This window comes from Amborella trichopoda, chromosome 9, assembly GCF_054954075.1.
Source record: "Amborella trichopoda isolate Santa Cruz 75 chromosome 9, AtrichopodaSantaCruz75HAP2 v2.0, whole genome shotgun sequence".
Taxonomy (NCBI): Eukaryota; Viridiplantae; Streptophyta; class Magnoliopsida; order Amborellales; family Amborellaceae; genus Amborella; species Amborella trichopoda.
In genome coordinates, this window is record NC_142344.1 from 48,508,293 (window position 1) to 48,526,837 (window position 18,545).

Sequence of the window (18,545 nt, forward strand, 5' to 3'; positions counted from 1 at the left end):
GCCTCTTTGACATCTTCAAAGAGATTTTTCATCTTAGTAGGGGACTCTGAGAGTATCCTGTAAACACATTTTCAGGGAAGCTAACTCTGCAGCAGACCTCGCAAAGGATGGCGCCCAATCCAACCCAGACCCCTAAGCACTAAGCTACCCATAAACTTTTCTCTGGTTTAAACACTTGAGCTGTAAAGCATTTTCCTCGCCGTTCGGGGTTTTTGTAAAGATCACCAATTGTAGGTGCCAAAATTTTATAAGCTCCATTTTACTGAAATATATGTGAATATTCTCAAAAATAAAATTATTACGAGACAGCATTTTTGGAAATTTTGATTTTGTTCATCCACACAAGTCTCTCAAATTTGATTATGCTTGCTTAGATCTGGATCTATATAGTGAGTAGATCACGGAAAATGGATTCTATGAACAAAATTCAGGGCCTTAGATGAGTATGCTCTTTATTAGAGAAGACAAACAGAATGAAATTCCTGCCGTCCATCCCACCGAGTACATGGAAAACTCGCCTGGTATAGGGCAGTTGCCACAGTAACTCACTCCAGTACTATATCTTGCTATATACCACATGAGTTTGGAGGGCAGGCAGCGGGGTATCATCTGTGGAAGGAGGAGCAGGTTATGGGCTAGGCAGGGAGCCGAGCCCAACGGAGTAGCAGGCTAGTCGCAGCAGACTCCACCTGGTACATTGCATTTTGTCTTCTGGGCAATCTCTCAGTTTTGGTGCAATGAGTTGCCACGGTGAGGAAAGCAACAGCGGAAATTGCCAGCAGAATTTCAGCACTGACCCTGAGAGAGAGAGAGAGAGAGAGAGAGAGAGAGATCTGTGTGCATATAGACATGCATTACATAGCAAGAATGGAAATAATGTTTGCACCCAATTTTACTAGTATGCTTGAAACTTGTGGATCAACAAAGCAGCTCAAACCAAAACCCCATGGCACCCACCCAAAGACTGCCCAAGTCCCACAACTATGGTTCTTCTTGTGCCCCAACATGAAGCTTGAAAAAAGAACGGCTACATCAAACATCAAGAGCCTTGACACACCCCATCCCATACGTACACCTGCATATATATATATATATATTCCTGTATCATTTGAACGCATGCATACATTACAATTTCACTGATGATGGCAAGCGTCAAATGAAGGATGAATAGGAGCATAAAAAGACTCCATCCATTCTGCCTTTCAGATCCCATACATATAAGGCTCACTAATCCATGTTGGAGCTTTCTTTATAATACGTCGAACTAGGGCAGTCTTGATGCGGCTGAAGATTGCACACTTGAAAATCTTGTCAAAGTTCCAATCGTAAATGGAGTTCAAATGCGTCTTGAAGCACTTGTGTGATCTTCAAATAAGAAGAGCAACACATTTCCATTCCCATGTTGAGGAAACTAAATCTTTCGTGGGTTTCTATGACCAGAAGGGCTTGGGACATTGCGTGAACTCATGCTTGCTGTTCTCAACAGCCTGCGGAACTCTGCTAAGCTTATCTTCCCATCCTTGTCGATGTCTGCCTCTTCAAGGAATGGGTTGATGGAGCCCCTCAACCCAGAGTGCTGCATTTTTAAACAAGTTCATGTAAAAACATATGAATCTCATTTCATGCAATATAAAAAGGGAAAAATTTATATAGAGCCGAGGCTCCAAGCAATCAAATTAGAGCCTACCTCAAAACTTTCACTAGAAGAGGTTGTTTTGATGCCCAAATATCCTCAAATTGATCATCTCAACATCATGCATGGGCATGAGAAAAAAATGGATTTTAAGTTTTGGAAATAGTGTATTTTGTAATGCATTTTAGGACTGTCAATTTTAAAAAATTTCAAGTTTTCATAGATCTGTCGATCTACACTATTTTTGAAGTTTTAAACTTTATAAATAAATATAAAAATATATTTTAAAGCTCTCACAAAGATTTCCAATATTGGAACCACATTTCTAGACACTATTTGAAGGTAGGCTCTAATTTGATTGTTTAGAGCCTAGGCTCTATACAAACCGCTACCATATAAAAATGACAGATATATTTACCCATTCTTTTAAGCAAATAAATGAATACACCCATCCACAATAAAGAAAAATGGGAAAGTAACTATAACCCAATAAACTATGGAAAACAGAAGTTCATGAAAACCATAGTCTATAAGGGTCAGAACCAGCCGATGAGTGATGGATGGTCAAGAAAAGGGCATCACCCAAATGCTGGTCCCACCCTCTCTTCTTTGCTATCTATCGAATGATTGAATGGTGACGACCCCAATGGTCTATGGGTTTTCATACTCAATTGAGCATTTTTTTTTCCTTTCTAAATTGTCCAATGGACATAATTATACTTCCCCATGATTAGTTTGGATTATTATTATTTTTATATATAGATAGCTAAGGTTTAAAAGGAAACCATTTGTAGTTCTTCAGGTGTGATATATCCATCTTTATCCACATCAAATTTCTCGAAAGCAGCTTGAGATCGCTGTTGCCACTTCTCCGAGTCGTGTTCCTCTAATTGACGCACATGTAATGTGGCCGCCACAAATTCAGAGAAGTCAACAAGCCCATCAGTGTTGCTGTCTATCTGTATCACATAAAGGAAAGAAGGCGAAACCTTATGAGAACAAATCCATGGCTAAAGATCAAATGCCTTCTTTCAAATGGTTTCATGCCTAAACTCAATTTTGATCAACATTGCATTAAGCAAGATAGGAAAGGACAAGATACGTTGCCAGCGAATCTAACAATCTAAAGGGAGTTAAATTATGGTTTTCCTCTCATTTGGGTCACTTTTCTCAAACGTTCTAATGCAAGTACAACGTTTGTTCTTAGTCAAAAAGGAAAGGTAGACTGAAAGTTATAAATTGAGATTAGGCAGGTAACACTATGTCTGGGAAGGTTTAATACAACTCAAGATGCATGACTTTGAGCATGATTACCCAAAGTATGCAGGGAAAATATTGTATATAGAGCTATTCTCATTTGTAACCGGTAAATACTTATGTCAAAGCTTTTTCTGAAAACTTATTTCTCTACCAATTTAAACTGTCTACTTTTCACTCATCAGAAGAAAAAAAAATTAACAGATGGAAATTCTTACCATGTCTAATCCAAAATTCCAAATAAGAACATCGTGAAAAAGAAGTGGTAGAAAATCTGCCTGTGTTTATTCTTTAGGCAATCTTGCCTTGTGGGATTTTGTAGAGAAGAAGACAAATAAAGGCAACATTCAATTTTCAATGAAAAAGTCCAATAAAATAAATATAGCTAGTGGATTTTGTCTAGCACACAATGTGCTACCAAACCAGAAATTTAGTCAAGAGGATACATCCTTACGATGAAATAAAATGAATAATTGATGGTAGACCTTTATTTTTATTTTTTTGTTTTTGAAGCTGTTTACTGTTCTATTCTATTAATGTAAAGAAAGTTACATGTAATGAATGATGCTAACTTTATAAGAGATGGGACCAGTACTTCAGTAATTTCCACAGTTTTCTAGTTAAAAATCAATTTAATATTAATCCAGTTTACCCTTTAAGTTCAATAAGTATTTATATTCAGACATTGTAGAAGTTATCACTAAAACCTAGTCGTCAGAAACCTAAAGCGAAAACCTTCTGAGTCACATTTCCAACAAAAAAGAAAAGCTGAAGAATAAAATCCAAGGAGACAAAGTTCAACTGAGGGGAACTTCAAATGTAAACAGCTTACTGCTTGAAGTATATCCAGGACGCGTGGTTCTCTTGATCTAAAAGGAAGATCTTTAGCAAGGGCCTGCAAATAAAATAAAAAATTAATAAATGAATGTACATTAATAGCCACAACTTGCCATAGTACTAAAAAACAAAAGAAAAGATGACACAAAACTCCCAGTAAATAAATGATATCAACTAGAAATTTCACTGTGGAGTTCAAGCATGCCAAATATGCAAGTTTCCAATTCCATGATTATTAAGAAAGCAGAAGAGTGATATCAACTAGAAATTTCAATCACTCATACCTGTCTCATTTCCTCAAGGCTAATAGAACCATTTCTATCCATGTCAATTGCGTCAAACTGATCACGAATATCAGCCAGTTCATTTTCATTAAGCGTACTTGCCAAGGCCTGCAGGCCAATACAAAAAATTCAGATTCATGGTCTTAATAATTTATTAATATAAAAAATGAATGGGAGTGAGCTGTTGATTCAGCAATCACTAGTCCTCGCATATTGTAGAATGCTCCCTAGTGAGCAACCAAACATCCTCCAGTCAACCAATTTTGGACCGGGAAGATTAGACATAGAGAGCTCATCCATATGGTTAGACCAGACAATGCAATAGACCACATACATTGTCTTCACCAGTTTAATCTTCAACTTCCAAATTAATCGAATGGAAGATAATCACTGCGAAAAAAGCCATAGTGCAACCTAGTGATCATCATGTAGTTCCCAAAAAGAATGAAGATCTTCCTCTTTAGGTTTATGGGGAACACAGGTTTCTTGAAAGAACAAGTTACATAGATGAAGGAAAAGTATACTATAATCCCATGGACAATGGAAAACTATAGTACAATAGGGTCATCACTGTCAGTGAAATAGACCGAGAAAATCAATGGGGTCATGTCCAGTTCTGGAGAGTCCAACTCTCTCTCCATTTTTATCATTTTGTTTGACAGTTGTGACCACATCCGCTTATGGTTTACGATAGTTCAATTGATGACAGTCATGGTTTAAAAAAATGACCATCTGGATCGGAACCAGCTGATCTGGATTGGGAACTGGAGAGGTAGCCTGGTTACACCAAAATATCAGGAACCGCCAGTTACCTCTAGGATCCAGCCAGAACCGGCCCCATCTTATTTTTCATTTTTTTCAATTTTTTTGTTCATTAATTTCTCTAATTTTTTATTGGCCAGTTCACTTGGCCAGTTCGCCAATCAGGGCCGCCAATCTGCCAAACAGGACCAGTTTTCCAGATGGAAAATCCAGACCACCACTCCATTCCTAAACCTTGATAATATTAATACACTTCCCTCAAATAATCTCTTTTCAGGTAGGTACTTCGGAAGAATTGAAGCATACCCTAAGGGCAAACTGCTTTAAACGGCTGTATCTCACAAACTGGCGCATATTGTTAAGAACTGATATATCCACAGGGATTTCTGATGCATCTCCCCCTTCCCTAACCCATGGATGTGCTGCAATATATAGAAGAATTACTCATGAGACCACTTAGAAGTTGACTGTTTCCTTGTTTTGAAAGGAATTTGCATCTTAGAATGCATAAATAGAGGGTCAATAGAAAAAGGGTGCGGTTTGTATAAAGCTGAGGATCTAAACAATCTTCAAATAATGCCGCGAAATGTGGTTTCAATACTGGAAATCTTTGTGATAGCTTTAAAATATATTTTCACATCTAATTATAAAATTTAAAGCTTCAAAAATAGTGCAAATCGAGCCGATCTAAGAAAACTTGAAAATCTTGAAAATTGACAGTCCAAAAATGTATTACAAGATGCACTATTTCCAAAACTTGAAATCCATTTTTTTCTCATGTCCATGCATCTTGAGGTTGAGATGATCAATTTGAGGATATTTGGGCATCAAAACAATCTGTTTTAGTGAAATTTTTGAGGTGCGCCCTAATTTGATTGTTTAGAGCCTCCCACTTATATAAACTTTTTCCATAGAAAAATGAAATAAAAAAGAATTCAAAACAGATTTTTTAAAGAACAAAAAATGAACTAGCAAATAAAAGCAGACATGATTGCATGAACAATTTTGATTTTTCTTTTTTAAAAACTCAAATTCGAGTTGCCCTACTTTGACACAGATGAAGAGGTAGGAACTTGACGGCAGGGGCACGACTTTTTTATTATTATTAGTTTTTTGCTACTGCAGTCCTTCAACTATGCTTTCATATCGTTTAAAAGATCATATAAGCTAATAGGCTTACACTGTTGCAGAAGCCACTTTGAAAAGTAGAGGACCCTTGGATCCAAATTTTGTATGCATGTAGATCTCATCTTGGTGATTCAGGAAAAAAACGAATTTGCACAAAAAAGGGGGAAAATGAGTCCATTTCTGAGAAACAGAGGCCATCCATTGGTTGGATGATGGATATAAACCTTCAAGAACTCAAATTATCTTTTTGAAACTGTTAAATCAAAAGTGTGCAAAATTTCAGCCCAAAGAAACCCTCTAATTATGTGTTTCGGAGCTTGGTTATACTTTAGCTATAAGCCTATTCAATAATAGAAGTTATTCCCCAATATAAAAGACCAGGAAATCGATTTCAAAATCCTTCTATTAGTATTTCAGAGATTTTGGGATTCTACAAAATATATAAGAAAAGATGAAAAGTTTAATCAATTTGAGTTGCTGGTTTCAAACTTTGCTGTATCTGACTTATGACTTGACTTTGGTTTTTTGGACATAGATTGAATGAAGCAAGAGTTAGATCACAACAATTAACAAAATCCCCTTGATAATATATATATATATATATATAGAGTAATGATCCTATGAGACCCTCCCACACCCATGTGTATAGGACCCCAAATAATCACACCATTAAATTTGACACAGATCTCTAAAAAAATAAAGTCTCACACACATGTGATAACTTTTCTAGATATCTGTGCCAAATGTAATGGTGATCTTTTGGGGTCATACACACATGGGTGTGGGATGGTCTCATAGGATCATTACTCATGTATATAGATATATATAGGAAAAAGCTGAAGTTAGCTCACTAAGCTACAATGTTAGTCCGACGGCCTAAATTGAATCTGGGCTAATCTGATGGTCATGACCTCATTTCGTAATATAATTTTAATATTTTTTCTACAAATCCAAATCACATGAAATTTTAGGCGTCCATTCTTCTCATTAAAGCGCACCTAATAAAAATATTAAAAAATAATTCGCAAAATATAAATATATCAAAATACCCCTAAAAAGTTTTGAAGGCATTTTGATCAATTTATTTTATAAGAATTATTTTTATTAGATTCTCCTATTTTAAAATAATGTATGCTCAAAATTTCAAATGATTTGGATTTGTAGAAAAAAAATTTAAATTGTTTATGAAGTAAAAAAAATTAAAATTCAAATATGAAATGCAATCATGACCATTGGATCGACCCAGATTCAATCTGGGCCATTAGGCTAACACTGTAGCATTAGTTAGTGGGCTAACCTCAGCCTTTCCCATAGATATATATATATATATATATATATATATATATATATATATATATATATATATATATATATATATATATATATATATATATATATATATGGGAAAAGATGGGATTAGCCCACTAGCTCATATGAACATATGAGCCCAATGGCCCAAATTGAATCTGGGCCAATCTGACGATCACGGATGTCCGATAGTGCTTGAATTTTTTTTTTTTTCTACATATCCAAATTTGTGTGTTCTTCTCATCAAGACGCACCTAAAAAAAACATAAAAAAAATTATTCGAAAAAAACAAAATGACCAAAATACCCCCAAAAACATCGGGGGGAATTTTGGTCAATTTATTTCATGTAAAATAGTTTTTTGATATTTTTCGAAGATTCACCTATTTTTGATGAACACACGCCTAAAATTTCAAGTGATTTCGATTTGTAGAAAAAAAAGCTAAAATTCACGCACTACCGGACATCTGTGATCGTCAGATCCCCCAGAATCAATTTGGGACATTGGGCTCATATGTTCATATGAGCTAGTGGGCTAATCCTCGAAAAAGTCTTCCTAATGCCTATAGGCGAAAATGAATAGTGATTTCGCCTACCCTCATCACCGTCCAAGTTTCATTGGCGGTCATGATTGTCCGGTAGTGTTTTATTTTTCATTTTTTTTTCTATAAATCGGAATGACCTGAAATTTGAAGGGTATGTACATCTTACTGAGGCGCATCTAATAAAAATATAAAAAATTTATCCAGGAAAAAAAATCGACCAAAATACCCTAAAACGTTTCGGCGGTATTTTGGTCAAATTTTTTCATGTAAAATATTTTTTTTTTATTTTTCGTAGATCCCCCTATTTTTGATGAATACATGCTCCAAATTTCATATCATTCCAATTTATAAAAAAAAAATGAAAAATAAAACACTACCGAACAATCGTGACCGCGCGATGAATTTTGGACGGTAATGGGAGTAGGCAAAATCACTGTTCAATTTCGCCTATAGGCGTTGCGTAGTGTTTTCCATATATATATATATACATATATATATATATATATATATATATATATATATATATATATATATATATATAAGAGAAAAACATTCAACCATACATACAGAGGGCTTGGGCAGCAGTGAGTCTTGCACGAGGATCTTTGACTAATAACTTCTTAACAAAATCTTTAGCACTGGTACTTATGCTTGGCCATGGCTTCCGGCGAAAGTCAGGCTTGTTTCGTAACACCTGTTTATGACAATCAGTGACAGTGGTATTTGAGGATATGAGATAAAAGAATTACACATAAAAGGCATCTCAAATGTTCATAACATAGAAGATCCATCATCTCTTTAGCTCAATATAATCAGCCTACGGAGAACTGCTTTAACAGAGAACTTCATGCTTATTTCAATCATAATTTACTACACTGATTAATGAAAAATTGCCATTCATTTTTTTATTATATTAACTAATGTCATGAAATTTTGGTCATTGTCAGTTTTTGGCCATTAATTAAGAAAAATGTGGCACAAACCAAGGAAAGGACATAGGAATGGCTACCTCTTTGAATATTCCATCCTCTGTCTTATCCCAGAAGGGGCGTCTTCCACAAAGCAAAATGTATGTAATGACTCCAATACTCCAAACATCGGATTCAGGCCCAGACTTGCGTTTTAGGACCTCTGGTGCAACATAATAGGCACTTCCAACGATGTCTTGGAATCTCTTCCCTGCACTTCCCCAATTCAAGTTCAGTTTATATGAACAAAAAGCAAAGAACAAGATGTTCCCAAGATAGGAGGAAAAAAAAAAGAAAAACAAAAAAAAAAGAAAATCTAAATTAAGGCTTCAACAAATCAAGGAATCGGGAATGTCTATAAGTACCACACCAAATTTTTATGAGAACAGCGTAATTCTGACCTGGCTTAATGAAATCTGATAACCCAAAATCTGTTGCTTTCAGGGGTGAATCTTCTTTCGTTGATTTGAACAAAAAATTCTGTAAGGAAAAAATTGAAAATGGATTAAACATACATATGCATTCCCAATAATAAGAGAAGAAAGAACCTGCATACATGCTTCGCTATAATTCACCCACCAATGTCAGCACACATAGGAAAAGGTGCAAAGCACACTATGGCCAGTCTTCAGACTTCATCATTTTATGATGAATGAACAACGGTTGCATATGAGGAATGGAAGATGATTTTATTTTATTTATCCAGTGTTACTTGGACACTTCAAAAATATCAGGTATCATGTATCGACATGTGTCGACAGTTGTAGACATGCCATTGACAATTCACCGTATGTGGCTAATGATGTCATCATTTTCTGAGAACGTATTAATGCATTTTATAGAAGTCTTTTCTAAACACATTTTGATAGAGCAACAATTGAGACTTGTGTGCTTGCAAGTTTGATTCCTGTCAATGAAGTTTTTTTTTTGTGTTTTTGAGCTTTTTATATTATCAAAATAAAAAACTATCACCACTCTGCAGTTTGAACTAGGGATGGCTTGTGCATTGGATCACACGGTACCACAAAGTCGCTTGGATGTTTTTGCACTAGGTAAACACTATTTTATATATAACACAAGATTATATACTATATTAATTAAGAAGTCAACAAGGAGGACAGTGAGGTTTGATCACGTGACCTCCCATGAGACCCTATTCCAGCAAAGTACCCATGCTACCACAAAGACGATAAGCACTAGATGTAACAGTTATGTAGGACATTTATATATCAGCTTATATTATTCAAAGTATTGGATGTACAGACGGGAAGTACTAGCATTTTGGCCTTGGGTACTAGACAATCTAATACGTACTAAATATTGACACATGCGTCGCTATCCATATAACACTGGCGCACAAGAGATCCACCATTGGTATCATGACCTGTTCTGGTTAGTCCCACTCTTGCTCCATCAATGCCCATCATTCTATTGAGCAATGATGACCCCACTAAAGTATGATTATTTCCATTCTATTTTAATTATGGCATATGCTCCCAAAAATATAAAGGTGAGACCTCAACATACCTCTGGTTTCATATCTCGATGAACCAAACCATGTAAATGGCATTCTGCCGCAACTTTCAGCATTTGTCGCACAACAATTGCCGCATCTTTTTCAGTGTAACGGCTATCCTTCCTAGAAGAGGATAAACCAAAATGACGAAAATAATATCAAGATTTTATAACAGTAGAAACCAGAGAGTTGTAAACAAAGATTCCAGTATCAAACATAAATTTCATAAACAAGAACAAAAAAATTCCAAATCACAATTTGATCAACAAGAACATGTTCATAAAAAGAACGTTGGAAATTTTGAAGGCCAGAGATAAGAAGTGTAACAAGTGGGCTAAGTGTAATCCGACCGAAATTTTTATTTAAAATTCACTTCAAAACATTTAAAATCCCTATTGCATTTTGAGGCTGTCAATCTGTAATAATTTAAGCCAATTCTGTCAACATCCGAGTATGACTAAATCATACAGCATAAAAGAGGTCAATAATTAGTGCTATGATCTTACTTGGACAATATCCGATCAAGTAGTTCACCACCCTCACATAACCTGCAATGCATATGACAAAAACCAACATTAGTAATCAAAAGTAACAAATCACTAAACTCAACTTAGTGAGCTAAATAGCAAATTATGCAAACACACTATTTAGTATTCACAACGAAATGACTAAAGCTATTCATTGAACTCAAGGTTACAGTTAAATGTGAACCCTCTTAAAGTCAGTTGCAAAACAATTTGATATCCAACTAAACGTTTTCACCATATCAACACAACCTAGTGCTTCTAGAATTTCACTCAAAGTCTGGCTAATGCCATCGCAAATGATGCACTGGTAATATAAGGTTTCATTTGGGAAAGCACCAATAGAAATATTTATGAATTTTCATTCGAAAAAGCACCAAAAAAAACAAAAAAAAGCATCGTACGCCGTCTCCTTTTCAAAATTATCATTATTTCCAGACTCTTTAAGACATAGATGTAAGTCACCAAATGGAACACGCGTGCTATCCAAACAATTTTACAGTGAAAATAGTCCAAAGTAGCCCACTGAAAAAAGAGTTGCAACCCAACAGCAGAATAAGCTAGGTGGTCAAAGGAAAAGAAACTGCAAAAAAGAAACCTTGGAAATGAGATATTCATATATATGTCTTCAATTGCAAACTTACTCCATTACTATATAAACATAAGAGTCATCCTCAAACGCATTGTAGAATTGAACAACATTTTCATGGCCAGTTAAAGCTTGTAGTATCTTGACCTCCCGCTTGACATCTTCAACTGCAATAGGAAGGATCATCTGCAACAGAAGGCAGTGTCTTCTTTAGTAGGAATACAGACTTTAGGCTGCATTGACAATCATAGCAACAGAATCATAAAAATTTAAGAAGGTTTTGCATGCCCAATTGATAAAGAATGCATATGCCATCCATCCACAAAATTCAATGGTAAATATGAAAATAATGAATTCAAACCCCAATATAATTATACCTATAACACAATAGCAGCCTTTCTCCACTTTGAATATTAAGGTATAATTCATTGTTATATAGGTCACAAAAGGCCTTCTACCATCTCTCAAGTGGAACTTTCCCCTTATACTCTTCTAAAGCCCGTTGTTCCCAAATTTCTCTTGGTGTTCTTAAGAACATAAAAGATGAAAAAAATAAAAAATAAAAAATAAAAAAAGGAACTGCGTGTCATCTCTTGGCCACCCACATGCAACCCTCATCTGCAAAATTTTGATAATTTTTAAAACATAAAACTTTCTTCAGTACCCAGTGGTCTTGTCATCTGTTCTCGTATTCTCAACCCTCACAGCTTCCTATTAAAAAATCAAAACCCATTTGCCCACCTAATCTCAAATGCAACATTCAGCCACCGGAGCGAAAACCCCTCTTTAGGAAACTAGAATTGTACTCCTAAATTAGAGTTATGGATCCATCAAAGATGTGCAATCTGGACCTTGGAAACTATGCTGCATGGATACTTGTCTACTCTTAACGTTTTGGTGTCAATATAATACAACAGGTACTCCTAGGATATTTGTAAAATATACATATTGATATTAATATCAATAATGCAAAATTGTGCATAAGATATCATGTATACATATGAGCAATGTATTATTCATTAACAAATACAAATTTGCAGGATGAAAATACATATGTATTATACAAGCTACTGGATATATGTAACAATGTGCCAGATAGGATACTCCTATCAGTATCCATGCCTGGAATTTTAGGAAATGCCAAGTCATATCGTCACTCTCAATGCCAGTATTCACATATGGACATCTTAGCTTGGCACCCTCAAAACCAATGATCCAACCACCAGTATCAGCATTAATCAATCATCCTTCTCTACTCTAAAACATCCCCATCCACAAGTAAAAGGACACCTACATTGACTGTGTTTTCACTTATGGGTCCCATATGACAATTCTTGAGGACCTCCTTACCAATACTTCAAATAAAACAACAAAGGGGCCCACATTGCTTCCAAGCTAGGATCAAGAGCAACCCACAAAACCTTTTCACAAATCAAACTCGAACATTCAAACCTTTCCAACTATTACAAGTTGCCAACGATCATACTGTGATATTTCTCCAAATATTTTATTAGTTGGACTTGAAACTCATTCCCCAATAGTTTGTTATTATGTATAAATCTACTCCATGTTTTCTAGAGCAATGTCACTTATCTCATTGGACTTGAAACTCATTCCCCAACAGTTTCTTATTAAGTATAAATCTACTCCACGTTTTTTAGAGCAATGTCACTTTTCTCAATTCATTTAATTCTTTTTGCTAATTTAATTGTAGGCATGGCACCCAAAAACACCCAGTGATATCACTGAAAAATTGGCAGGTATATCTATCTATCTATCTATCTATCTCTGCCTATTCAATCTATTAGTATGTGTAACGATCTATACTGATGACAGTAGCACCTAAACTCCTGATTCCTAAGACCAGGACAATAAAAAAGCTAAAAATGGTCTGAGATTAGCACGAAGTCATGAACTTTTGAACGGTTCATCATATTACCAAAACTCCTGATTCCTACGACCAGGACAATAAAAAAGCTAAAAATGGTATGAGATTAACACGAAGTCATGAACTTTTGGACAATCTAGACTGAGAGACCACCCGTAGAAGGCCACATCAAGCTTAACTTTGATGCGTGTTCTCTCGGAAACCCAGGCCATGTAGGCATAGGTGGCTCATTCTACGGTGACCACAACAGCATTACCCTTTGCTACTTTCTTATTCCCATTGGTGTCTCTGATTCAACAATTGCGGAGGGAGGCCTCTGCCCTCCTGCCCTAGGAGGCTTGACATCATAGGCTTGACAACATATTCGAAGAAATCTGTCAACTCACAAGGAATCTAAATCTTGTCGAATCACGTTTGGAGAGTTTGGAGAGAAGCAAATGGTGAGGCTGATTCCATAGCAAAGACAGCTGCTACCTCTTGAGCAACCCTTAGGGAACCTTTGCTCGACTCCCTATCACGGATTGTAAAGCTTTTTTGATACACCTTGGTTTTTTGTATGTTTTTGTATTGGTTTTGTACAGAGTGCCCATTTGTAGGTTGCTTATTTTTTGGGTGGAACCCATTTGTGGGTATCCTGCCCTCCTCTCCTCTCACATTCTGTACTCATTTTCTGTTCAATACAGTCAACCTATTCCAAGACTTGAATTAGACCACAAAATTATCTCGAGAGCAAAATAACCCAAAAAGCATAAGCCGCATTCACATAGCATATGCACAAAAAACAAAGTGGCAATTCAAAATTGGAAACACTATGGTTAAATAATTCCAATTGGAATCAAGATTGGTTGGATGCAATTTAGATCCAATCAAATCAATGTGCAGAAATCGGCAACTAAATGCCCCCAACCCACCAATCAACCATAAAACTGCAATTATCCAGAACAATAGAAGAAGAGAAAAGAGATCCCAAACCACTTGATGAGTTGACGATCCCAAAACTGAACCAAATCAAAACCAATGAATATCCCAAAAAGTATCAATTAATTCCACCCAGAAAGACGCAATGAAAACATTTCCTTTTTTTTCCCTTGATGTATCAAACAACCAAAATCCATCAATTTAATCTCCACAAATAAAAAGAACAAAATCAATGATAAAAAAATTGCAGAACTGGAAGCCAGGAAATACCTTGTTCTTCTCGATCCTCTTAACAGCGACCCGATCACCATTTGCCTTATTAGTAGCAACAAATGTGTACCCAAATTGCCCATGACCCAACAGTTTGCCAATTGTATACTTCTTATCAAAATCTCTCTCATAGCCAAAATTGGTTCTTTTCCCACAAGGTATCAAGCATGATGGCCTCTTGGAAGGACCTTTGTCCTTTGGTTGTGGCAGTTGTTGATGACTTTGATTTTGATTTTGATGTCGGGTTTGTTGATTTTGATTATTATGCTTGCTTTCTCTGTTGTTGTTGTTGCTTGAAGCGCCACTCACCTTACTGGAACAAAGACAAGCTCCCATGGTGCTGCCAATTCCCTGCTAAATTTGCAGGGAAACCATAAAAAAAATGATGGGTTTCTTTGAGGTGGGATCAAAATAGAATCCCAAATACCATAAACAAAAGGTGGGTTTTCTTGGGAGTGGGATCAAACGAAAATTTACTAAATTAGGAGGAAACCCAATAAGCAATATATAGGTTTTTGCTGATGAAGAATGGGACGAGGATACAGAGGGGGAAGGCCTTCAATAAAAAGTGGGTTTTGTGGGGGGGGGGGGGGAAGGAAGTTCAGCAGAAAGGGGTTGGAAGTAGTGGTGAAGCACAGATATTAGAAAATTAAAAATAATGTGAAGGAAAAATGAATCTAAGAAGAAGATAGTCAAAGTATCGAGTTTGGGGAGTACGAGATTTTCTTTTTTTCCTCTTGAACTCGTCTTTGTTAGGGTAGCATGTGTAAAAACAAGAAGAAAGCAAAAAGTAATAACTGAAAAACACAATGAAACAAAAGGAAATCTGATTCATCCATGGAATCACCTAATTTACATTTTTTACGTTTCACTTATTTTAATTGAGGGATATACGTTTTTTAATTGAGGGATATATTTTTGGGGATTTTTAAAAAGATTTAGGGATAAGGTAGCGATAAGTTTTTTATTAGTTATTTTATTTTAGTTTATTTTAAAGGACATCTCCTTTCACCGTAACTCAATCTATGAATTGAATAAAAATTGGTCTATTGAAAGATATTGTTTTGGGGGTGGATTCCCTTACAGATATTTAAGAGAGAGTATTTTTCTCTAAACCTTCTCAACTTACCTTCACATCTTTGAGATGGGGTGTTTTGGGAGGTCCTACCTTCACATCTTTGAGATGGGGTGTTTTGGGAGGTGGATTCCCTTCCAGATCAACATTCTCAACCTACTTTTACATCTTTGAGATAGGGTATTTCTATCTCAACCTTCTCAACTTTTTTTTTTTTATTGTCAATTTTTTGGTTTTATTCTCTCCCTATATCAATAAGTTACCATAGAAGCATCTCTCGAAAGATCCCTCGAAAGAAAGATTAGAGTTGTAGTTGTTGACTCTCGAAAGATCCTTTGAAAGAAAGATTAGAGTTGTAGTTGTTGACTCAGAAAGTTCTAGTGGATAAAGTAGAAAAACTCATGCTTTTAGCTAATAGAGTAGAAGAGTTCACGTAGAAGTTTGCTCAGCTTCAGTGTAAATGGAATTTGGAGAGTAATGTTGAAAATCAAGGCAATGAAGGTGAAAGATGTGACTTTCATCTTGTTTCTATCAACAACGATATTTCTGAGATCATTTTTTCCTATCAAAAATGATATTCTTGAGATCAAGTTTCATGTCCATGAGTCAAAAATCATGTAGAAAATCCTATCTTGAAGAAGAGAATGCGTTGGATCATGTGGAAAATCCTATCTCAAAAAAAACATGGGATGCTGAGGACAATGTCAATCACAAGCCTATAAATGATAACAATATCAATCATAAGCCCATAAATGATGAAATGATGGTTGAGTTCGAAATATTTGCATTAATCCCTTTTTCTTCATATTTTGATTTATTATGTGAACTATCACAACCAGGCAAAAGAAAGATACGAGTTTGATGTAGATCTCATCTTAATCTTCTTCAAAACTTGAATACGAGTTTTCTCTTACGAGTTTTTTCTAACCAGACCTCGAGTTTTTTCCAACCAGAGAAGATTGATACAGTCATATAATGACCTAATTTGGATTTTTTTATATACTTTAATTCAGAATTATATTTTAGAGATTTTTAAAAAGATTATTAAGGATTATTTTAATTTTTATTCTTATTTTAATTTAGGGTTATATTTTGGAGATTTTTAAGAAGATTATTTTAATCTTTGTTCTTTTGATAAGAATAGAGAGTACACAGGGATAATTAGGAGGAGGACATAAATTTAGATTGTGCTTATGTTATATCAATTAGATTAATTAGTTTGAGGGATATAATTAAGATAAGAGTAAATTTAGAAGAGAGTTTATCTTTATCAACAATAACCAACTTAGGAGGTTTTTTTATTTTATTTTTGATAAAACATAAGAGTGAAACGTGGTTATCTAGAAGCTAGAAGCCCATGAATATGAGAGATTATTTTAGTAACATGAGAGATTATTTTAGTTTATTTAAAAAATTAGTCTCTTGAAAAAGATTGTTTTGGGGGTGGATTCCCTCTCATACTTTTGAGAGGGTATTTTTCTCTCAACTTTTTTTTTTTTTTTTATGGTTAATTTTCTGGTTTTATTCTCTCTTTGCATAAAAGAGAGAATCCAAAAAAATAAATAAAAATAAACATTGAGAAATAATCAAAAGAAAATGCAAAATTGGAGATAGAGATTCAGAAAAAAAAGCAAGAGACCAAGAATAAAAAAAAATAAACACTGAGAAATAATCAAAGGAAAATGCAAAATTGGAGATAGAGATTCAAAGAAAAGAGCAAGAGAATAAAAATAAAGAGAGTAAAAATAGACAAGGATTAATAGAAAAAGTTGGAGAAAGAAAGTAAAGGATTTCGAATATCCTCTCTTTCTCTCTCTAAAAGGGTGTCAATTTCATGTGGTTGGTTGGTTAGAGGGAAATGAGGAGGCAAGCGTATGTTGCGATGTACGCGTTGACCTAGTCACCAAAGACTGACCCTTCCTTCCTTCCTTCCTTCCTTCCTTATTAAACACACATACACATGCGTCGCGTGCTTCTCTACTTGCTTTTCTTTCAGAACTTACCTTTATGATTGACGAAAATGCCCCTTCCAGCCTCCACTCACCATCAATCCTACTCTACCGTCCCGCAGAATATGAAATCCAATACTACTTGTAATTATGGAAAAGTTTATAAAAGGATGCATACTACGGATGCACCGAAAAAAAATCCATAAGAAAAAAAGGTGATTTTAATGTTGAAAAACCATTTGAATGATCATTTCAACATCTAGATGTACGATCGTGAAAAATAAAAAGATTTTAAATCTAAAAAATAGTGTATTTTACAATATATTATTTATACAATCCATTTTCAAGATTTCGATATGTTTATAGATCTACTTGATTTTAACCATTTTTTAAGGAAAACATTTATATAGAGCCGAGGCTCTAAACAATCAAATCAGAGCCTACCTCAAAAATTCAATACAAGAGGTTGTTTTGAGGACCAAATATCCTCAAATTGATCATATGATACAGGGACATGAGAAAAAAAAATTGGATTTCAAGCTTTGGAAATAGTATATTTTACAACTTATTTTTTAATCGTTAATTTTCAAGATTTTCAAGTTTTCATAAATCTCTCGATCTATACTATTTTTTAATATTTCAATTTTATAAATAAATATGAAAATATTTCTTAAGGCTATCACAAAACTTTCCAGTATTGAAACCATATTTCTCGACACTATTTGAAGGTAATTTAATTGTTTAGAGCCTAGGCTCTATATACACCGTACCCTTTTTTAAATTTAAAATTTTATAATTAGATATAAAAATGGATTTTGAGATAATCCTAAGAACATTTTACATCAAAATTATTTACCATGATAAAATTTGAAGGTGCACCTTACCTCTACAGCTACGGATGCATTCGTATGCCAATTGCACCCTGTAATTATGAGCCTTAAATTTAAAAAAATGATGCAGATCGAGCATATCTATAAATACTTAAATTTTTTTTGATGTTCTGTTCTTTTTCGTAACACAGCAATAGGAATCAGGATTGAGATGCATTGCTCCCGAATATTAATTGCAAACCACTCAAGCCGAAGCTCAATTCCT

General features: G+C 34.9%; 1 protein-coding gene across 2 annotated transcripts; it reads right to left on the bottom strand.

Moving 5' to 3' along the window:
• Positions 1-868: 868 nt before the first annotated feature.
• On the bottom strand, positions 869-15,296 carry LOC18441769 (calcium-dependent protein kinase 28). 2 transcript variants are annotated; one of them, XM_006851995.4, is made up of 12 exons: positions 14,427-15,296; positions 11,406-11,536; positions 10,744-10,785; positions 10,249-10,360; positions 9,123-9,201; positions 8,763-8,932; positions 8,321-8,447; positions 5,080-5,195; positions 4,012-4,119; positions 3,723-3,785; positions 2,419-2,592; positions 869-1,576 (listed from the first exon to the last, which is right to left on the bottom strand). In XM_006851995.4, the coding sequence occupies exons 1-12, from the start codon at positions 14,760-14,762 to the stop codon at positions 1,412-1,414; spliced, it is 1,623 nt and encodes a 540-aa protein (XP_006852057.1). In that variant the 5' UTR covers positions 14,763-15,296; the 3' UTR covers positions 869-1,411. The 2 variants fall into 2 exon arrangements, with proteins under 2 accessions (XP_006852057.1, XP_020527467.1); XM_020671808.2 differs by lacking the exon at positions 2,419-2,592 and having other exon boundaries at positions 14,427-15,259.
• Positions 15,297-18,545: the final 3,249 nt, after the last annotated feature.

Bases quoted from the DNA above. Each gene is read 5' to 3' on its own strand.
- LOC18441769 (XM_006851995.4), bottom strand. From the start codon at position 14,762: ATGGGAGCTTGTCTTTGTTCCAGTAAGGTGAGTGGCGCTTCAAGCAAC. The intron at 10,361-10,743 runs GTAAGATCATAG...ATCCTCTTCTAG, and splicing joins CTTGATCGGATATTGTCCAA to GAAGGATAGCCGTTACACTG. The intron at 8,933-9,122 runs GTCAGAATTACG...GGGGAAGTGCAG, and splicing joins ATCAGATTTCATTAAGCCAG to GGAAGAGATTCCAAGACATC.